Source organism: Equus caballus, chromosome 23 (assembly GCF_041296265.1).
Source record: "Equus caballus isolate H_3958 breed thoroughbred chromosome 23, TB-T2T, whole genome shotgun sequence".
Taxonomy (NCBI): domain Eukaryota; kingdom Metazoa; phylum Chordata; class Mammalia; order Perissodactyla; family Equidae; genus Equus; species Equus caballus.
This window is the reverse complement of record NC_091706.1, coordinates 25313876-25333397: the sequence shown is the minus strand read 5'-3', so window position 1 is coordinate 25333397 and position 19522 is coordinate 25313876. Positions and strand designations below refer to the sequence as shown.

At 43.9% G+C, this 19522-nt stretch overlaps 1 protein-coding gene across 12 annotated transcripts in view; it reads left to right on the top strand.

The window, feature by feature from the left end:
• Positions 1–19037, top strand: part of TLE4 (TLE family member 4, transcriptional corepressor) — a 141655-nt gene extending 122618 nt beyond the window's left edge. For all 12 annotated transcript variants that reach the window (XM_023627163.2, XM_023627157.2, XM_023627156.2 and 9 more), the window contains 9 exons: positions 517–649; positions 1000–1193; positions 1693–1769; positions 10718–10967; positions 12069–12316; positions 14457–14604; positions 15021–15171; positions 15513–15589; positions 17354–19037. In XM_023627163.2, coding sequence (XP_023482931.1) covers positions 517–649; positions 1000–1193; positions 1693–1769; positions 10718–10967; positions 12069–12316; positions 14457–14604; positions 15021–15171; positions 15513–15589; positions 17354–17461 — 1386 coding nt within the window. In that variant the 3' untranslated portion in view covers positions 17462–19037. The remainder of the gene's footprint in view (positions 1–516; positions 650–999; positions 1194–1692; positions 1770–10717; positions 10968–12068; positions 12317–14456; positions 14605–15020; positions 15172–15512; positions 15590–17353) is intronic.
• The last annotated feature ends 485 nt before the right edge of the window (positions 19038–19522 follow it).

Below are 19522 nucleotides of genomic sequence, written 5' to 3'. Positions count from 1 at the left end.
ACCTGACTCAGACCAATTTCCTGGAAATGGTCTACCCTAAATTCAGCTTCAATTTATGTCCTGGACATTGGTTTTGTGGTCTCTGGGAACTCTCTTTGTTTCTTTGTTAGCTCTCTTTAATTAATGAAAATAAAGGCCCAAGCTGAAGAAACTTTTCTATTTCTTTTTTCATTGTTTAACATTATTGTTAAAACTGTGTTCTGGGGCTGGCCCTGTGGCTGAGTGGTTAAGTTCCTGCACTCTACTTCAACGGCCCAGGATTTCACCAGTTCCGATCCTGGGTGTGGACCCAGCACCGCTCATCAAACCATGCTGAGGTGGCGTCCCACGTAGCAGAACTAGAGGGACCTACAACTAGAATGTACAGCTATGTACTGAAGGGTCTTTGGGGAGAAGAAAAAAAAGAAGAAGATTGGCAACAGATATTAGCTCAGGGCCAATCTTTTAAAAAAAAAAAATGTTGAAAAAAAAACCTGTGTTCTAATTGCCAGTGTATTCCATTACATCTCTTGTTAGAATGAAAAATCTACAACTCCTGTTTCAAAGTCCAACACCCCTACTCCACGAACCGATGCGCCCACACCTGGCAGCAATTCCACCCCTGGATTGAGGCCTGTACCTGGAAAACCACCAGGAGTCGACCCTTTGGGTTAGTAAGAAAAAAGCCTTTCTACATATTTATACTTCTTGTTTTTTAAGAAAATGAAGCAATTTCAAGAGTGCAATACATTGAGTACTAATAACCAGCATTGAATAGCTATTAAGACAGTTATTTAACCCAAACCAAAGGCCTGGCACCTACCATGTCTGGTGCACATACTGTGTGTTCGGTAAAATAAGTGAACCAATGAACACGAGTGAAAGCTGGAATGGCTTTTAAGAATATTAAAATAGGCTCATTTGAACCATGATCCTGTTTTTTAACGTATACAGGAATGTCTTAATTATTGTTTCCTCTGTCTTGGTTTTCCTCTTTTCTCCTTCCATTTTGGTCTGTAGCCTCCAGCTTAAGGACCCCGATGGCAGTACCTTGTCCCTATCCAACCCCGTTCGGGATCGTGCCCCACGCTGGGATGAACGGCGAGCTGACCAGCCCCGGCGCCGCCTACGCGGGGCTGCACAACATCTCCCCGCAGATGAGCGCGGCTGCTGCCGCCGCCGCCGCTGCCGCCGCCTACGGAAGGTCACCAGTGGTACGTGTGGGAGCTTCCACAGAACGAGGCAGTGCAGAGCACAGAGGACTGTCGTACATGTTTTTTTAATGTAGTTTGTATAATTTAATGTATTTATAAAGGGACCTGTGTATTTGTAATTAAACTGCATGTAATTATATCGTAAGATCCATTTTCTCTTGTAAAGTGAGAGTTTCTTTTTTATTTTTATATTCCATTTTATAAAAAAGTTTAAACCTATAAAAGTACAGCAAATAGTATAATAATATAGTGAACCTTTGTTTCCATCATGAGCCTCAATAATTATTAGTGTAATTTTTTTCACGTATGTTCCACTCCCAATTATGTTACCATCAAATCATAAACATCCTATCATTTTGTCAGTAAATACTTCTATATGTTTCTAAAATCTTATTTTTAAAGGCTCTCTTCTCCCGGGTTTTAGAAGAGGTACTGAGTAGGATGGAACGAGGTAATGTAACTGTGTCTGTTTTTATTGTTTTGCTGGGAACAACTTTAGGTTGGATTTGATCCTCACCATCACATGCGCGTGCCAGCAATCCCTCCAAACCTGACAGGCATTCCAGGAGGAAAACCGTGAGTACCTCTGTGCCTGCGCGCTCGGGTGTGCCAGCCCGGGCCCTGGCTGGCCCTTCTAGACTTTGAGCGCTGCTAGGTAGTGTAGGGGAGTTCCCACCGCTTGCATTTTTTTCCCTTGCAAAGTAGTTTTCATTTTCTCTTAGCAAGAGGAAATAGATAATGAGGTGGGGTTTGGTATTTTCATTTTAAAATCTTGGGCTTCTAATATGGAAATGCAAATTGCTGAGGCATCTCCAAGCAGTCAGGTCTTCTCTGCATCTGTTACTGGTTTCAAGGCAGTGCTTTTGTTGCCTTGGAAAAAAAGTCTTATGTGCAAACCTGGATGCTCAAAATTTGAGCATGTTGGGAAAAGACCTGCCAAACTTCAAAGGCTGAAAAGAAAGAAGTGTGGTCTTACACTCAGTTATGTTTCTAGAAAAGGTAGCTTGCTCAGTTGGCTTCTTGTCTTGTGAGCTAGGTATTTAGAGTCTCTGTATTCACAGCTCCCTTGAGTGATGAAGGTAAAACACATGCATCAGTTGTTCTAGCCTCTTCCTGTACATTCTAATCTCTCAGCATATCTCCCTCCACATCCTTCATTTCAATCCAGTGCACCTTTTTATTACCCCCTATGCACAGTTCTCTCTGCGGTTTGGCTTCATCTTCCCAGATACAAAGACTTTACTCTAAAATAACGCCGGCTCCTCCTTTAAAATCCCAGCCTGCTCCCTCTCTCCTCTCTTTTAGAAAGCATCCCCTTCAGACCCTCCCTGCCTTGCTCATCACATGTATGTTTATTCTCATCGCTCTTTCCGTTGGCATCCACTCTGTCACTATACTCCTGCTGCTTCTCCAGTCTCTAGTGCTTTCTCACCTGCCCCGTGCCATCCAGACTTCACCCTCAGGACAGTACAGTCCCCTCCTCCCAGAGCCTTCCCTGCTGCCTTGCTTGTCTAAGAGCATTTGCTCTTTCTCCTACTTCCTGCAACACTTTTTCTGTCTTTTACTGTCTCACTTCAGGAGTCTGCTAAGATATCACTTATGAGCATTGTGCATTGACAACCCTCTCTAACATAGCATCCTTCTCTTCCTCCTCATCATCCTTCTTTTCTATTCCCTGCTTTTTTCATACTTGTCTGCAGCCATTGTTTGCCTCTCCCCACTTTAATATAAGTTCCATGAGAGCAGTGCAGAACTCGTTGCTGTTCACTTATTGCTCCAGTGCCTAGAATGATACCTGGTTCATGTTTGGTGCTCACAGTATATAATGAGTGAACGAATGAATGGAGGTATGTGCCGATCTCTCTCTTCTCTGACCTCCCGTTGCTTATTTATTCACTGCTGTATCCTCAGGCCCTTAGTTGTCACCATGTTGTTTCTTACGTGTCCTCTCCTTCTCCCCAAGTTGCCTACCCCTCAGTGTTCATCCTGTCTGCTTGACCCTCTCCTCACTCTCCACTGATGCGTCGAACTCTTGTTTCTTCCTCCTGAACTCACTTCTCCGCAGACCCTACCCTAAACTTCACTGTTGCTCAAACAATGCAGGCTCCGTAGCCAAGTTGCTCAGTAAATATTTGACTGATTAATAAGGGAGGCACAGCAAATTAGACTTGGAGTTCCTTGAGAGTTGAAGGTATAAATATCAATTACCGTAAAATTCTATGTACTTGTATGTGTTCTGCAAATAGTTGTTGACTGACTGACAAGTCTTGTTGACCAAGAACTCTGATGTATTTGAAGGTAAAAGTTTGGTCTCTTTCCAGCAGTGAGTAAATAACAAGGTCATAGGATTAACCGAATAACTCCAATACCTCTGAGTTCCATCTGAACCTGTGGGGAGAGGGGTTCCTTCAGGGAAGGGGAAGGTACTGCCTTGGTACCACTTAGTTAACCAGTGTTTAGTTAACCCAGAGCTATAGCATAACCGCTTGAGCAGAGGAGGTGCTGCTCCTCATCTCACCTGCTGCCCAGAAGCCACAAGGGAAGGGTGAAAGTGTGTTCAGTGTATTGAAAGAAGCAACGACAGTGTTGGTTTGGGGCTTTGGCCCAGTGGAACCACTGTAGAAACACAGCTGGTCTGGTTCAGGTGCTGCTTCTGAGCCTTGAGCTGGGCTCCCTTCCTTCTCCCAGCCTTGACTCGTAGCATTACAAAAATTTTGAGATCCATCTGGGAGGGTTGATGGGTTGGAGGATGGTTGAGAACTTTTGTTCCTGGGAGTGATGGAGTCATACCTAATGTGGTTGGCAAATGACACCAGATTCCCAGAGAGAGTATGGTGTGGTCGATAGAGTATGACAGTTCTGGAGTGTGACAGATCCGAGTTTGAATTCTGACCCTGCCAATTGACAGCAAGGAAGAGAGTGATTTTGTGCACCGTTGCCTAGCTTTGTGAGCTTCAGTAAACCAGAGCTAGCACCTCCCAACAAAGAGGGGATGAGGACAGACTAAGATAATGTACAATATATTTAGTACTTAGGTTGGTACATGGTGGCGATTCAGTCAACTGCAGCATCATTTCCCATTCAGTTTTGGCCCAGGGTACTATCAGTTTTTCAACTGCTTATGCGGTAGAACGTATGCAGGGGGTGGAAATGGCTCACAAGCTTAGACTGAGTAAATTAGACTTCACGTTCCTGTCAGTGGTATGTCTTTATATAACAGGGCATCAAGACATACAAATCTACGTTCACTTATGCATGTAGAGATGATATACTTTCAGTTAGATTTTTACAGAAGAAATTATGTGCTCTCCAAATTATAAGATCCAGAACTGTGAACCTTTGTGTTGTGCATATCTTTCAACAGGAAAAGTATTTTTTGTGCTGAAACATAAACATAAATGCCCTAAAAGCCTACCCCACCACAGCCCCTCACAGAGTAACTGCCTCTCTCCAGAAAGACTTAAAACAGTTGCACATCTCTGTCCTAATTATTTTTACAAAATGAATTGCTAGATATTATCCAAAGTTATAATTAAATGCATATGCCAAACTAATGAATAAAGTAGCATTAATTTGATAATTCACATTGGGTCCTCTTGTCTATTCTTGTGAATTAGCAAGGGTTCCACTCAATGTGTAATTGGAATGACAACATAGTTTAATTTCAACATAAGCCAAAAATGGACTTTCTCCCTCACCTGCCACTTAAATGAGGCTTCTATAAATAGTGTAAAACTATTCAGTTAAAACCATAGTACTAATTGTATTATGGGATGTAGCATGTGCATACAGCTGTAACAAAAGATCTCAGGTTTATGGATTTTAGGCTGCTCACAATTCAGAAATCATTCTCAGTTTTGTTTGTTTTTGTAAAGCAAGATTTTTCAAAATAGGAATAATACTTGACACATGGTCAACCCTCAACAAGTATTTGTTAGCTGGCTAAGCTACTAGTGGGTTCACAAGCTACTTAGAACCTAATTTACTATTGTACTTTACAATAGCCAGACCTTTAATTGTGAATTCAAGGTCTAGTTCCGTCTTGTGAGACATTGAAAACTGGGAGGAGATGTTGCACAGTATGAGAAAGGTGAGTAACATTACAGAATTGGGCCTCTCAGAGTAAATGAGGTGGAGGTGGGAGGCCAAAGACCTTCTTTAAGCTGGATTTTCGTCGAAAGATGATGAGCCAAATAAAATAACAATTTTGCACATGTTTTGAAAAGAACGACTTGCAGATGCCTTGATTGTTTGAAGTATGATTCTTTCAGAAAGTCCAAACTTGTCTGTTCTCTTCACCATCTCCTTTCGTGAGCCGTTGTTAGCTCTCAGTAGCTTCACCTGCTGAGTGTGTGTGTGTGTGTCTGTCTGTCTGTACACACAATGTGCTGGGAGAGTGCAGGTCACTATATTTCACTGGCCCCCTCGTCCTCTCCCTCCAGCCCTGTGTTTCTAGTTACTTGCTGGACATCTCAGCCAGGCATCTTCAGTGTGTATTACTTGCACTTCAGATTCATCGTATTCACAAAATGCTTCCCCAAGTTAGATCTTCCTCCCAATTTGCCCATTGTTCAGTAGCTACTACTACTCTGTTTCTTGTTTCCTGAGCCCGGAAACTCGGTTATTATTAACTCCATCCTCACATCTAATTAGTGAAGTCCTACAGAATTTTATATCCACTGTTACTTCCAGTGTGTCATCCTTCCCCTTGCCTGGTTCAGGTCCCCCATTACCTCTCATCTAGATTATTGAAATAATTGTCTCTTATTCCTCCTATCCATCATCCTCCTTGTTACCAAATTTATTCTATAAATGGCTTTGCCCCAATAATGTCGTATTCCTTCTCCTCGCACAAATACCTGTCATTAAATTCTGTTTGTGAAGTTCTCAGGCTGGCATTCTAGCATTGTATTGCTCCCTTTATAGCATTATGTTGAGTTATGTATTTCTCTGATATATTTTATCAGACTGTGCTTGGCCAGCTCTTCCGACCACTTACTGTGGAGTCATGGTTGAATAAATGAATCCCTGGATTGAAACCAATTCAGAAATTTCCCCTATCATTTCACCTCATTGTTTTAGAGCCCTTGTTCTCTGCTCTTCTCACCCCCTGGAATTGTTTTTCCATCTTCCTCCCTCCTTGGTCAAATCCCTTCATTCTGTAATATCCATCTTTAGTACCACGTCTCTCAAGAAACATGCTTTATCTTTCCTTTTTGAACCACCACAGAACTTTGTACTTCCCATCTTCCTCCTGGTATTGTGAGCACTTCTGTCCTTTTCTCATCACACTTTCTAGATATAAAGCCACTTGAGGTCAAGGCCAGTGCCTTACCTGATGTTGTGTCTTAGCATGACACATATGAGTGTATGTGGATAAGAGGTACTAACTGACGCATTTAATTGGATGGAAACAGAATAGATCTTCAAGCCTGGGTTTCTCCGATTTCTTGGAAGATTGGTTTTCATTACATATTCCAGTCCTCCTTGCTAGCAACACGTGAAAGAGTGTGTTGAAATTTGATAGTAAGTACATAGTAGAGCTTTATTTTTCTAGTCTTGAGTATCTTACGTACACTGACCACAGACAGGGCCCCATTATGCCCTTACTGCAGGGGGCCTCTGGAAATTCCTCGTGAGGGCATTTCAGGAGTGTGGTAGGAGCTCACGGAGTGCTTGTGGTTGAGGTGAAGACCGTCTTATTGAACCCTCGAGAGAAAGAAATTGTGTGCCTGGTTTCTTAACTATTTAACTTCTCAAGGCTCTTTAAAAACCGTTTAATGATTCTTGAGAGAAGGGATGTCTTTTCAAGTAAATTATCATTAAGAATGTATAACACCATCTAAACTTGGAATAACCTTCCTTTGCCTTCCTTTAAAAGATTTAGTCTTGACCTCTTAATTGCTAAATCAATTAGCCTTTTTCTCCATTGTCATCCCTCAGAATCTCACCCTTTCTCTATGAGCATTGCCGCCTTCCCCTCCTTGCCTGCACTGACACCTGGCCCCTGAGGGGACCCCTGCGCCTGCAGCCCTCTCAGGAGGGCCCTTTCCTTTGTTTCACACCCACAATCCTCAGGGCCAGCGGTGAGGGTGATAAAGGCTGTGTCACCCCCTTCTCCAGTCTCTTCTAGAACCGAACTCCTATACCATTTTGTGAAAATCCTGCCTTTTTCAGGCTTGTGCCATTGGAATCTACTTGCTTCTCTACCTTGTTGGGGGATTTCCTCAATTTATTGAAGACTTCACACTTGGCTCAAGGTCTTCCTCCACTCAGAGCCCGCCATCGTCCTGGGTGACTTGTGTTCACGTGGTCAGCCCCCCCAGGAACCTTGGACCACATCACCTCTAGTGAATTTCTGCCCTTCTCAACTGCAGTCACCTACTGACAGGTTCACAAAGAAGACTTTGTGATCGCCCCTCACTGTGTCACCTCCAGAATCCAAATGTCCCATCCAACATAGCCCCCTCTACCTCCACCCAGCCAGAGTGATCATGTGAATTGCGAGTCTGTTCCCTGCTTCCTCTCTCACGCCCTAGCCATTGGCTTCTCCCCTGGATTACTGCACTAGCCTCCTGACTAGTTTTCCTTCCTCCTTTCTGCCACCTACAATGTGTTCTTCACTCAGCAACCAGAAGGGTCCTTTAAAACATTAACTGGATCACATCATTCTCCTGCACAGAAGTCTTCAGTGACTTCCCGTTCTACTCAGAGCAACGTCCAGCTCCTCCTCACAGCCTGCGAGCCCCTTTGTAATGCGGCCCTGCCTCTCTCTTCAGCGTGGCACTCTCCGCTCTCCTGAGCGCGCTCTGGCCTTCTCCCTTGGTCTGCTTCAGGGACTTGGCATTTGCTGTTCCTCATGCCCCTCAGCATGTGCCAGGCCCCTGTCCTCCCTCAGGTCTCAGCTCACCTCAGACCTCTCTGCACCTTTAGTCTCTCATTCTGAAACCACATGTGTGTGTGACGGCGTTTCCTACCGTCTGAGGTTACTTACGTATCTGCTTGTGTGATACCTGTTTTCCCTTCTGGATACAGCCTCTGGAGGATAGGGACTTGGTCTGTCTTGTTCACCCCCAATTCCCAGCACCTGACACCACCTGGCTCATCTTAGTCATTTAATCAGTATTTTCTGATGAAATGGATAATAAGCATTTGACCTTGCTCTGGCCTTCGATTTGCCATCCTCCTTCTCATACCGTCTTCCTCTTTGCCTAGGTAATTAACACCCATTCTTTTTTTTTTTTCCTTCTCCCCAAAGCCCCCGAGTACATAGTTGTATATTGTAGTTGTGAGTGCCCCTGGTTGTGCTATGTGGGATGCCACCTCAGCATGGCCTGATGAGCTGTGCCACGTCCGTGCCCAGGATCTGAACCAGCGAAACCCTGAGCCACCAAAGTGGAGCATGTGAACTTAACCACTCGGCTCCAGGGCCGGCCCCTAACACCCATTCTGTATATCTCAGCCCTGTGGCATTTTCCCTCTCCTCCTCACTCTGTAAAATTCCAGGAGCACCCTGCCATGTCCACTCTTCATAGCATTGACCATCTGACGTTTTTATATTTATTTATGTGAGTATCTCACTAATGTATGTGCCCACCTGCTCCCCTCCCACCCAGCATCTTTAGGAGAATGCGGGTATGTGGGTTTTTCTTTCTGTTGTATCCCCTATCCTTTTAGTGTGCTGCTTGGCAGGTTCGGGTACCCAGTAAATCCATGTGGAATGGATGCATCTCTCAGTGAGCTGTCATGTGATTGCCCATCTTCTCCCCCTTCTGCTTGATCATGATCATCCTCCTTATTAGCTGCCTATGACTTTCTTGCTGGTGCTTCCTTAAATGTAAAGCATTCTCTTAGATTCTGCGTCTAATCTACTCACTGTGTAATCTGCTCCAGGACCATGCTTTCTGCCTCTTAGCTTCAGCTGTCACCTCTTTGTCAAGGACCACATGCTGATCTTTCTCAGCTGACCTTTCTTGAACCACAGTGCTCAACTTTCTGTTCAGCTGGTTGGGTTCCCATCTGCCCTCAAGTTGAAGAAAACCAAACTGTCTGCCTCCAACCTGCATACCCTTTAGTTTTGGTTCCCTCTCACCTTATAATGTAGTGCAGTCGACAAGTCACCTAGGTTCCAACCCTAGAGTCTTCCCCAGCATCTCTCTCAGGTCACACATCCAGTGTGTCTCCAAGTCTGTTGACACTTAAGAAGTATCTTAGATCCTTTGTCTTCTCAGCTCCCCGCTCGACAAGTCTGACATACTACCTTTCTTCTCCAGGCTGGTTCTGAGCCCTTCTCAGTAGTCTGCAGAGATAGGAAAAGCCCTCCACTGTCAGGCGCCCATGCCTTTCACCACCACAGTGCGTACATCATCCTTTCTGGAGACACGTGGCTGATGAGGGCCCCTCAGTCATGAGCTAAATTTTGATGAATGTGGCTAGCCTGTAGACTTTTGCATTAAGGAACCATAAACTGTTTTCATTTGATTCTAAAACTTCCCTGCACTTTGGCCCAAGCTCCCGTCCTTTGTGTACCCACAAATTCTTTCCCTTGGTATGTCTTTTGTAAACTTCTTTGTGTAAAGAGAACACATTCCGAAGTCCCATGCCAAAGCAGAATGACATCATTTCCAAACTGGGCTGTTGCTTGTGATATCCCTCAAGACAGACCAGCTCCTGCCACCCACTGCTGACGTCCCCTGCCTCCAGGAGCCCAGCCTGCCTCCCAGCAGCCCCACTCCTTGGCCCCCTCCTTGACTTCAGTGCCCTCCGAATAGACGTGTCTGTAGAGGGAGATGTTAACTTAGGTGCGTTTAGAACCAAGTGTTGTCACACCTGGAGAGTCTTCCTCAGTCAGACATGAGCGGCTGTTGAACTGCTGATGGGCGCTCCCAGGGGAGCCTTCGGGGCAGTCCTGCAGGACGGCTTCCCAGGCCATTTGGAATTACTAGAATTTGTGGTTGTCAAGTCTGGTAGGACTTTATCCTTTTATTTTTTTATTTTTGGTTGGGGGCACCTCTGCCATTTTACCTTCAAAGCCAGACTCTTGACTCCTTAAAGCTTCATAATTTGGCTTATTTATCTCCGTTAGTAAGTCACTTGATGAGACTGAAGTAATCTAAAGGCAAAATCTCATGGTAGGCCTCTGAATCACCCAAAGTAGAAGGCGATGCAAGTATGCAGAGTGCCCTGAAGGAGCAGGCACTGTACTGGGCATTGGCTGTCTTATTTAATTCTCTGTCGACGTAGGTAACGTTTTCTCCATTTGAAAGATTAAAACTGAGATTCAGAGAGGCTGAGTAACTAACGTCACACAGTGGGTAGTGAAGAGTCCACCTGAGATTTGATCACAGATCCAGCTCTATGACTCTGAAAAGTGTATTCTTTCCCCCATCCTAGGTACATTTGACTTGTATGCAAATCATAAGTAGTGCTAAAGATGTTTTATTTTTTATCTCACTACATGAATCAGTTAAGTAACAGTTTCCACATTCTTCTCTTTCTGTCTTTTCTCCTCTCCACTGCCTTAGAGCATACTCCTTCCACGTGACTGCAGACGGTCAGATGCAGCCTGTCCCTTTCCCCCCCGACGCCCTCATTGGACACGGAATCCCCCGACATGCTCGCCAGATCAACACCCTGAACCACGGGGAGGTGGTGTGCGCAGTGACCATCAGCAACCCCACGAGACACGTGTACACGGGTGGGAAGGGCTGCGTCAAGGTCTGGGACATCAGCCACCCTGGCAACAAGAGCCCCGTCTCTCAGCTCGACTGTCTGGTGAGTGAACACAGACGAACCGGGCTTAGAGCTTCATTCAGAAAATAGGGCAGGATGGTGAGAGACCTGGACGTCAGAGCAACACTCAGTGTTGATCCCGAGGGGGTAGCTGTCGTCGCTGGGTTGTGGTCTTTTGCTCAGAGATTCAGAGTGCTGACAAGGAGGTGTGTCTTCTTCCAGTTCTGTAAGGCAGAATTATCCAGTTCTTCAGATGGCACACGCACCGGTATGGTTTTCGTCACCACTGCCCAGTGTGTGGGAACAGGCAAACCACTTGTTTTCCTATCTGATGAAGGGGTTTAAGAAAACTAAGAGCCCATAGGGGTGTCTGTGAGAGTGCACATGAATATTGTAATCTGTCACTTTGTGAGGTAGGAGTACTTAATACTTCATGTGGCAAGCACTAGCTACCCCTTAACCGTTTCCTGGGTATTTGTCCTTGAGTTATTTGGGAAATTGTAATTTGATTTTCTTCCTTAGACCAGCAGTAGAATTTTTTGCTGCAACACAATGCTAGGTCAATTTAACATAATTATGTATACAGGATTCCCATAACTTCATGAGCTGGGAGGAAATTGTTTTGTTTTCTGTCGCTTATCACTCCTTGGTCACATCTAGCCTCCAGTTGATGCTGCTGAATCAAACCTGTGCTGTGCTTTAGCCAGGGACGCGGGCCTGGTGAAGGGAGGAGACCATGAGCTGGGCAGTCGCAGGGCCTTTCTCCAGCTGGGCCGAACACACCCGTCCCCGGCGTGGCTGCTCCGGGGGTGTGAGGGTGGCTGCGTGGGCATGTGCGTGTGTCTGTGTGGGCAAATGACTCAGGCAGCTGGTTGATTTGGTGGTGGTGGGAGTGGGTCTAGATCTTTGCATTTTCATGCTAATTAAGATTAAATATCTCAGTACTAAATTTTGTAGATCAAGTTTAAGTACTTCCCTAATTTCATGTAATTTTCTAGCATTAATCCACTTTATCATTGTCAAAAGTAAAAATGGCTCATTAAAACCGGGAGGGAGCACAATACTTTTATGGATTTCGGCTCTCATGTTAATGCTGTTTTCCTTTCCTCGTGAGTAATCTCTTGATGGTTTTTGTCTCTACAGAACAGGGATAACTACATCCGTTCCTGCCGATTGCTCCCTGATGGGCGCACCCTAATTGTGGGAGGCGAAGCCAGTACCCTGTCTATTTGGGACCTGGCGGCCCCGACCCCGCGCATCAAGGCCGAGCTGACGTCCTCGGCCCCCGCCTGCTACGCCCTGGCCATCAGCCCCGACTCCAAGGTCTGCTTCTCGTGCTGCAGCGACGGCAACATCGCTGTGTGGGACCTACACAACCAGACGCTGGTGAGGTGGGTCAGCCGAATCCCTTACCAGGGCGTGAGGAGGAGCCGATTGCCCCACACTGTGCCAGAGATCTGTGTGTGTGTCTATCTGCTTGTCTAAAAGATGAAATATAAATATGTCACTAGAAATTGTTAAGAAAGGGCCCGTTTTAAGATGCTAGAAACCATTGATGTAAAATCTTGTTTTCTGCACTATTTGAACTTTATCAAATAAGGGAGTTGTTTTCCTTTTTTGTTTGTTTGTTTTGACGTTATACTAAGTATCACCAATTCAGGTTTAAAAAAATGAGGTCAGTTTTACATGATTAACGTTCATAAGGTTCCCGTGAGCTCATGAGCTCCGTGTTGTTTTTAGTGCTATTGAGTCAATTCCCACTCCTAGTGAATCTGTGCACAGCAGAGTGGAGCCCTGCCAGGTCTTTTTCTGCTGTTGTCTCATCTTCCAGTGCTGTATCAGACAATGCTATGCTGCTATTCATGGGGTTTTCATGGCCAATTTTTTCAAGAGTGGGTGGCCGGGTCCTTCTTCCTAGTCTCCCTTAATCTAGAAGCTCTGCTGAAACCTGTCCACCATGGGTGACCCTGCTGGTATTTGAAATACTGGTGGCATAGCTTTCAGCGTCACAGCAACATGCAGCCACCACAGTATGACAACTGACAGATGGGTGATGTGGTTACCTGACCGGGAAATGAACCCAGGCCGAGACAGTGAGACAGCCGAATTCTAACCACTAGACCACCAGGGCTGGCTCATGAGCTCATTAGACATCTGTAATTTGCCATCTGTGCTTGCTAACAAACCATTATTGTCGATAGACACGCGTTGAGAAGATCCACAGTGTGTGGCACTATCCTTGGTGCCGTATGTATCTGACACATTTATTCCTTCAAAGAAAAAATTCTTGAGGGGCTGGCCTCGTGGCATAGTGGTTGAGTTGTGTGCTCTGCTTCTGCAGCCTGGGGTTTGCTGGTTTGGATCCCAGGCGTGGACCTATACACTGCTTGTCAAGCCATGCTGTGGCGATGTCCCCCATGCAAGGTGGAGAAGAATTGGCACAGATATTAGTTCAGGGACGTTCTTTCTCAAGCACAAAGAGGAAGACTGGCAACAGAGGTTAGCTGAAGGCCAATCTTCCTCACTTAAAAAAAAATAATAATAAAATAACAATAGTTGTTGAGTACTTACCATGGGCCCAGGCATTGCGTTTGGTGCCGTTCACCCTGAAAAGGTCTAGATGATGTGTAGTCCCGCCTTTAGGAAGGGATGGACAGAACTGAGATGTCTGTTTAGAAATGAGATTGTGGAGGATCGGTGTGGACAGGTAAGCCCTGAGAGGAGTGTCCACATGTCAGCACCTGAGAGAGCAGGAAGCAGGAGGCAGGACCCGATAACCGGTGTGAGAAGGTTGTACCAAGCCTGGCTATGCAAGGGGAGCGAGGAAGGAAAAGAGGCCTCTCCTGTCTGTAAGGTATTCTGCAGGACTGAGCTCTATGTATGATTCTAAAGGCAAAAATAGTCATCCCTCTTGTTTCTTTTGGCTAAGGCTTCTACAAGGAAGTCTTTTAGCCCCTTCTCCCGCCGTGTCTTGTCCACTTGACCAGCTCCTGGGGTAGCTGAGTCACACTGAGTTCGTTTCCCTGAGCCTGACTTGAGAGTGGCCTTTCTGTCTTGCACAGCCACCTGCAATTGCCTTCTTGCTCACTGGGGAGTTTGATCTGCCTCTCCCTGCACCTATCTCATCGCTTTGTAGAAGGGAAGATGCTTTTTACATCCTCATAAATTCTCCAGTAGGTTCAGAATATGTCTGTGATTAGTTCATATACATGTAGCTGTGGGGTTTTTTGTTTATTTCTTCAGTTGGAGATGTTTCCCCATCAGTTATAGTTATCATGTTTTAGCATAAGAGTAATTTGAAGAGTACTTTCTAAGTGTTCAGAATAAAAAGTGCAGGAAATTCGGCATCTCAGTTAAACTTCAATCTCTCTTCATTATATGCTTTGTTATGACTTTGAATAATTAGGAAACATAAAGCAAAATGAAATCTACAAATAAGTCCTGCAATGAAATTGATCGCCAAGGCATTCTAAATTGAGTTCACTTAAAAACTAACTTTCAAAACTTTTCCCTGCATTTTGACATTTTCAGGCAATTCCAGGGCCACACAGACGGGGCCAGCTGTATTGACATTTCTAATGATGGCACCAAGCTCTGGACGGGCGGCCTGGACAACACGGTCAGATCCTGGGACCTGCGCGAGGGGCGGCAGCTGCAGCAGCACGACTTCACCTCCCAGGTGTGCGCTTGTACCTGGGCCCTGCTGGAGGATGTGGTTTTGTGAAATAGAGGACATCCTTAGGAAGGGGCTTTCACTTACCATGTGACCTGGATTAGATAACTGAAAATTGTATTGTATTCTGTCAAAATACAAAAGTGTATATTCTATTAAAGAATTAAAATAGTCATTTATTATAAGCTTCTAGCAGGCTTTTATTTCAAAGACTGTTACTCTGTATGTATTTGAATTTTGCATAATTGATAAGTCATATTGTGGAAATCTGTCTCATTACTTTTGGGATCACCTATTTGGCTTTAATTTCTTCCTGTACAATTGAAATTATCTTGATTTTCTTCATAATTAAGTAGTGTCCCCAGAAGAAAAGGAAGTGCATCTTCTGTACCCACCGCCACTCTCACTTGTTTTAATTCTAGATCTTTTCTCTGGGCTACTGCCCGACGGGAGAGTGGCTCGCCGTGGGAATGGAGAACAGCAACGTGGAAGTGCTGCATGTCACCAAGCCAGACAAATACCAGCTACATCTTCACGAGAGCTGTGTGCTGTCGCTCAAGTTTGCCCATTGTGGTAAGCAAGCCTCTCTTGTCCGTTTTCTGTCAACGAGAATCGTCCCTTCTCCTCTCCTGCTGGTTCATTTAAGTCAGGTCTTTTAGTTCATTAACGTGTCCCTCTTCAGGATTGTATCACTGCCATACGTGCCTGCTTCCCTACTGCCATGTCCTTTTCTGGCGTTGATCCACTTTATCCTTGTCATATGTGTAAATGACACGTTAAATCTAGGAAAGGAAACTCTTGTTTGTTGCAAGTCAGTTGAGTTTTCTGTGACTAGTTTGTTGCTCTGTAAAGGAAATCTCTGGTGTCTGACAAAGTAACACGAACATGGCTTTTTCAAAACCCTCTTCCTGTAGGGAAATGGTTTGTAAGCACTGGAAAGGACAACCTTCTGAATGCCTGGAGAACACCGTACGGGGCCAGTATTTTCCAGGTAACACTCACCTTGTTCACCCTTCACTCTCTGTGTGCTCCGTGCATGGTGACTCTCTCCGTGTGTTGTGGCAGATTGGTACTGCACGTAAGTGTCCTGGGAGCTAGGAGCTAGTGTGTGTTCCCAGTGCAAGAGGAAAACTGTGCCTGGGGGGGCGTGTCACAGCCACAGCCTTGGAGATAGGGATCTCCTCCAGTCCCTCTGAGCCCAGAGCCGGACTGCTATGCCCCTTGCACTAAGCGACTCTTCATGCCTCAGTCCCTTTGTACACTAGAGTAGAAGTTTCTGTCTGTGCGATTTTTCTTTTCCTTGGGTTGTATCTTTTTAAAATTTGAGCATTTTGCTGAATACTCTTATTAGTGTTGTTATTTATTTGAATTTATGGAAAAGCTCAATAAATCTTGATTAATTTTATAAACATTTATTCTTGTTGTTGACTCAGTGGTACTTTGTGTAGTTTGTGAAACATAATACACACACACAATCTCTCTCCTGGGAATCTCTTTTACTGGTATGTGAAAACTTCATAGGCAAGTTTAAGACTTCTCTTTTTAGCCTGTATTTAGGATATTATTTTTTAAGTATTCTTTCTTTGGGAGTAACATAACAGATTTGCAGTTTTCTTGACCAAGTGATATTAAGCCATCATAGAGTAGACTATAATTCAGTTGAATCTAAAAATACATATATTAAGTGAAAATACGGTGCAAGGTAAGCAGTAGGACAAAAATAGCTGATTCTTGCTGTCATGAAGTTTATAATCTAAAACAGTGTTTTCCGTGTTGTGGGTCACAACTTTTTAGATGGTCCCAATCAAGACTTAAAAAAAATGAAATAAAAAATATTAGAGTGCATCTTTTGTACTAAGTCTAAGTACTATGTCTTCGTGTATACTAGGTCGTGAAGTAAAATATGTTTATTACGGGTTGCAATCAAAAAAGTCTGAGAAACACTGGCAGTGGTTAGGAACTGCATGTCAAGCTTTTATTTCTTAAGTGTTCAAAGTCCTGCTTAAGATCCTATGGGGTGGGTTGGTTGGTGTGTGTGTGTGTGTGTTTTTAGCACAGTTCAGTTACAAGTGCACACTGAACCCTGTGTGGTTAGTGTAGTTGAACAAGGTATCCACACTTAGAACTCTAAGTGTGGTGCGTTTTTCTTTCTCACTCTTGAATCCCTCCCTGCTTGCAAATTTGTGTTCTATTTCTACATGGGAAAATTAGATTTTATATTGGAAATACTTTTACCTTCTCTATCTCAAAAACTGTAGTCTTGGCCATGCTCTTTTCCATGTATTGCCTCACTTGGACCCTGTAGCAGCCCTCTGAGGCGGCAGGCAGGTGAGCCACCTGCGCTTGTGTGCGTCTGAGGCAGCCAAGGCTCACGCACTGGGCGATGCGCCTGCTGTTCGCAGCTTCCCCTGAATCCAGGCCATCTGAGGGAGGCTGAGGGTTCTCTGTACTGAGAACACTCTGCTCCTAACGGCTCGGAGAACAGCACTGGAAGTAGGCCCTTCCTTTCTCAGCACGGGGGCTCGTACCACCCACTTGCCTGGCACCTGATGTCACGAGAGCAGGAGCCTGTAGACTGACATGGTGGGGTGTCCCTAGGAGTGCCCTGGCCTGGCCATTTTAGGGAAGCCCTCACCTGGGCTCCTGTTGGTCAGTGGAACACGCACGTTATGCTTCTTTTTGCTCCAGTCTTGCCTCTCAGTCTTCATGGGTTTTTCTTTCAGTGCCTAACATTTTGTTTATGTTTCTTTCCTAGTCCAAAGAATCCTCATCGGTGCTTAGCTGTGACATCTCGGCAGATGACAAATACATTGTCACTGGCTCTGGCGATAAGAAGGCCACGGTCTATGAAGTTATTTATTAAGGACAAATCTTCATGCGAACTGGACTCCTCCTTGTAGCACTTTGTTCTGTCATCCTTTCTTCCCCCGCATCTAAAACCAAGGATTTCAATGCTCATTGCAGTTGTGGAGTTAAACCCCTTCCTTCCCCCGCTGCCTCCTTGCTGTTGAATCGTGAATACTCATTAAGAACCTGTGATACCAAATCTTCAGCTGTCTACTTGGAAGAACATGGGATAACCATACATAACAGTGAACGGAATCTTTAATTATGTATTATATCTGTAATATATTTATTTTGTTTAAAGAAGGCTTTCTAACAATGACTGACGAAATGAAGCTCTCTGTTCCCGCATTGATAATGAGGATGCGTTGTATTTGATACCCCTTCCCCCCTTTTTTTGGCAAAGGAGGGGAAAGGAAGGTTTAAAATAATTGATTAAAATGTCACTAAATGTAGACTAATGACTGTATAGAGATGTGAAATGTATAATTACATATGGAAGCAATATGTTGCTGTGTTATTAGATTTTTTGTTTTTGTTTTCTACTTATTTTAAAGATGTTTGGAAATTTGGCTGAATAATTAAAACAGTACAGGCCACGTCATATTCATTTGAGTCTATTTGGACAACTTTAACCAGTATATCTAGAGCTTTAGATTACATTCAATAAAAGTAATTGGACTTTTTCTTTTTTCTTTTTTTGACTTGTTGACAAGTGTCTTTGTAATATGTTCTTAATGCCTTTTTTTATTGTATTATAGACAGATGAACAAATTAAATCTGGCCTCAAAGAGAGAACTTAATCCCTTCTGGATATTTTTGCCACGTTTCTTTGCAAAGGGAGATGTTTATCTTTGGGCGGTTTTGTCATTAGGAGAAATTATGGGCTATTTTTTGGCATGTTCTTGGGGAACTGCACAGATTCAGGGGAGGAATCCTCCTGCTGTGCAAGTCAAGGCATTTCCAATACCAGGACATCAGAGGAGGATTGCAGGGGCCTCTCTCTGAAAACCAGAAAGAATGGACTCTCGCCTCGAGGAGGACTTGCTTTCTTTATCCCCAGGCCTTTCCATGTCTTAGTTGGATGTCCCTGAAATGGACACAGGCTGTGCCATTGTGCCAGAAACATTGTGTTATCTTTTATGTTGTTGTTGTTGCTGTTAAACTATGATATGTGACTCCTTTTTTTATTATTATTTTTTGTTTGAATGCTTTAAAAATCTTTTAAGTCTGTGGATCTGCTGATGTACAGTGCCTTTGCTGCTATGGATCAAAATCAAGAGAACCGTGTAGATAAACTTTATTGTATAAGTAGAAAATTACTTAATTTCATACTAGAAATGGATGGATGCTGCAAGTGGAAATGGACTGTCCAATGACGTTCCTAATGTGGTAGCAGAAAAAAAAATGGTGTCTTAAGTGCTTAGTGTTTGATGTCATTAACAGTTTCGTAAAACTCTACAGTGTAGAAAGATTTTGATACTAAACTGTGCATTGTACATAGTTCTAATGCATTGTATTGACCACCAGTACTTCTGTAATGGTAGATTGTTTGTGCATTCAGACTTTTAAGCATTAAACATAAATAACTTCTAGTATGTTTATTTCTCATTCTTTGTTTTGCTGGCTTTAGTTTATTTTGTATGTTTGACTCTGCCACTTCTATCTTTTAAAAATTATTAATTTAATTCAAAGGAGACAGATGTTAAAGTAATGTGGGTTTTTTCATTGTCACTACTTTGTTTTTATTTTCATCTGGGAAGAGCACACAAGAGGTTGTCAATGACAGGTTGCTACACAATGTTTCTTGAGTACCTCTTTGGTTTGTGAAAATATTGTCTATCAAAAAGTTGTCATGTTGCTCAAAATCTTGATGCTTTTAGAGCCATGCTGTTCAATATGGTTACCGCTAGTCATTTGTGCCTGTTTAAATTTAACTGTATTAAAATTAAAAATTCAGTTAATCGGTCACACTAACTCCATTTCAAGTATTCAGTAGTCCCATGTGGCTAGTGGCTACCAGATTGGACTGCACACATTTGGAGAATATTTCCATCATTAAAGTAAGTTCTCTGGGCCA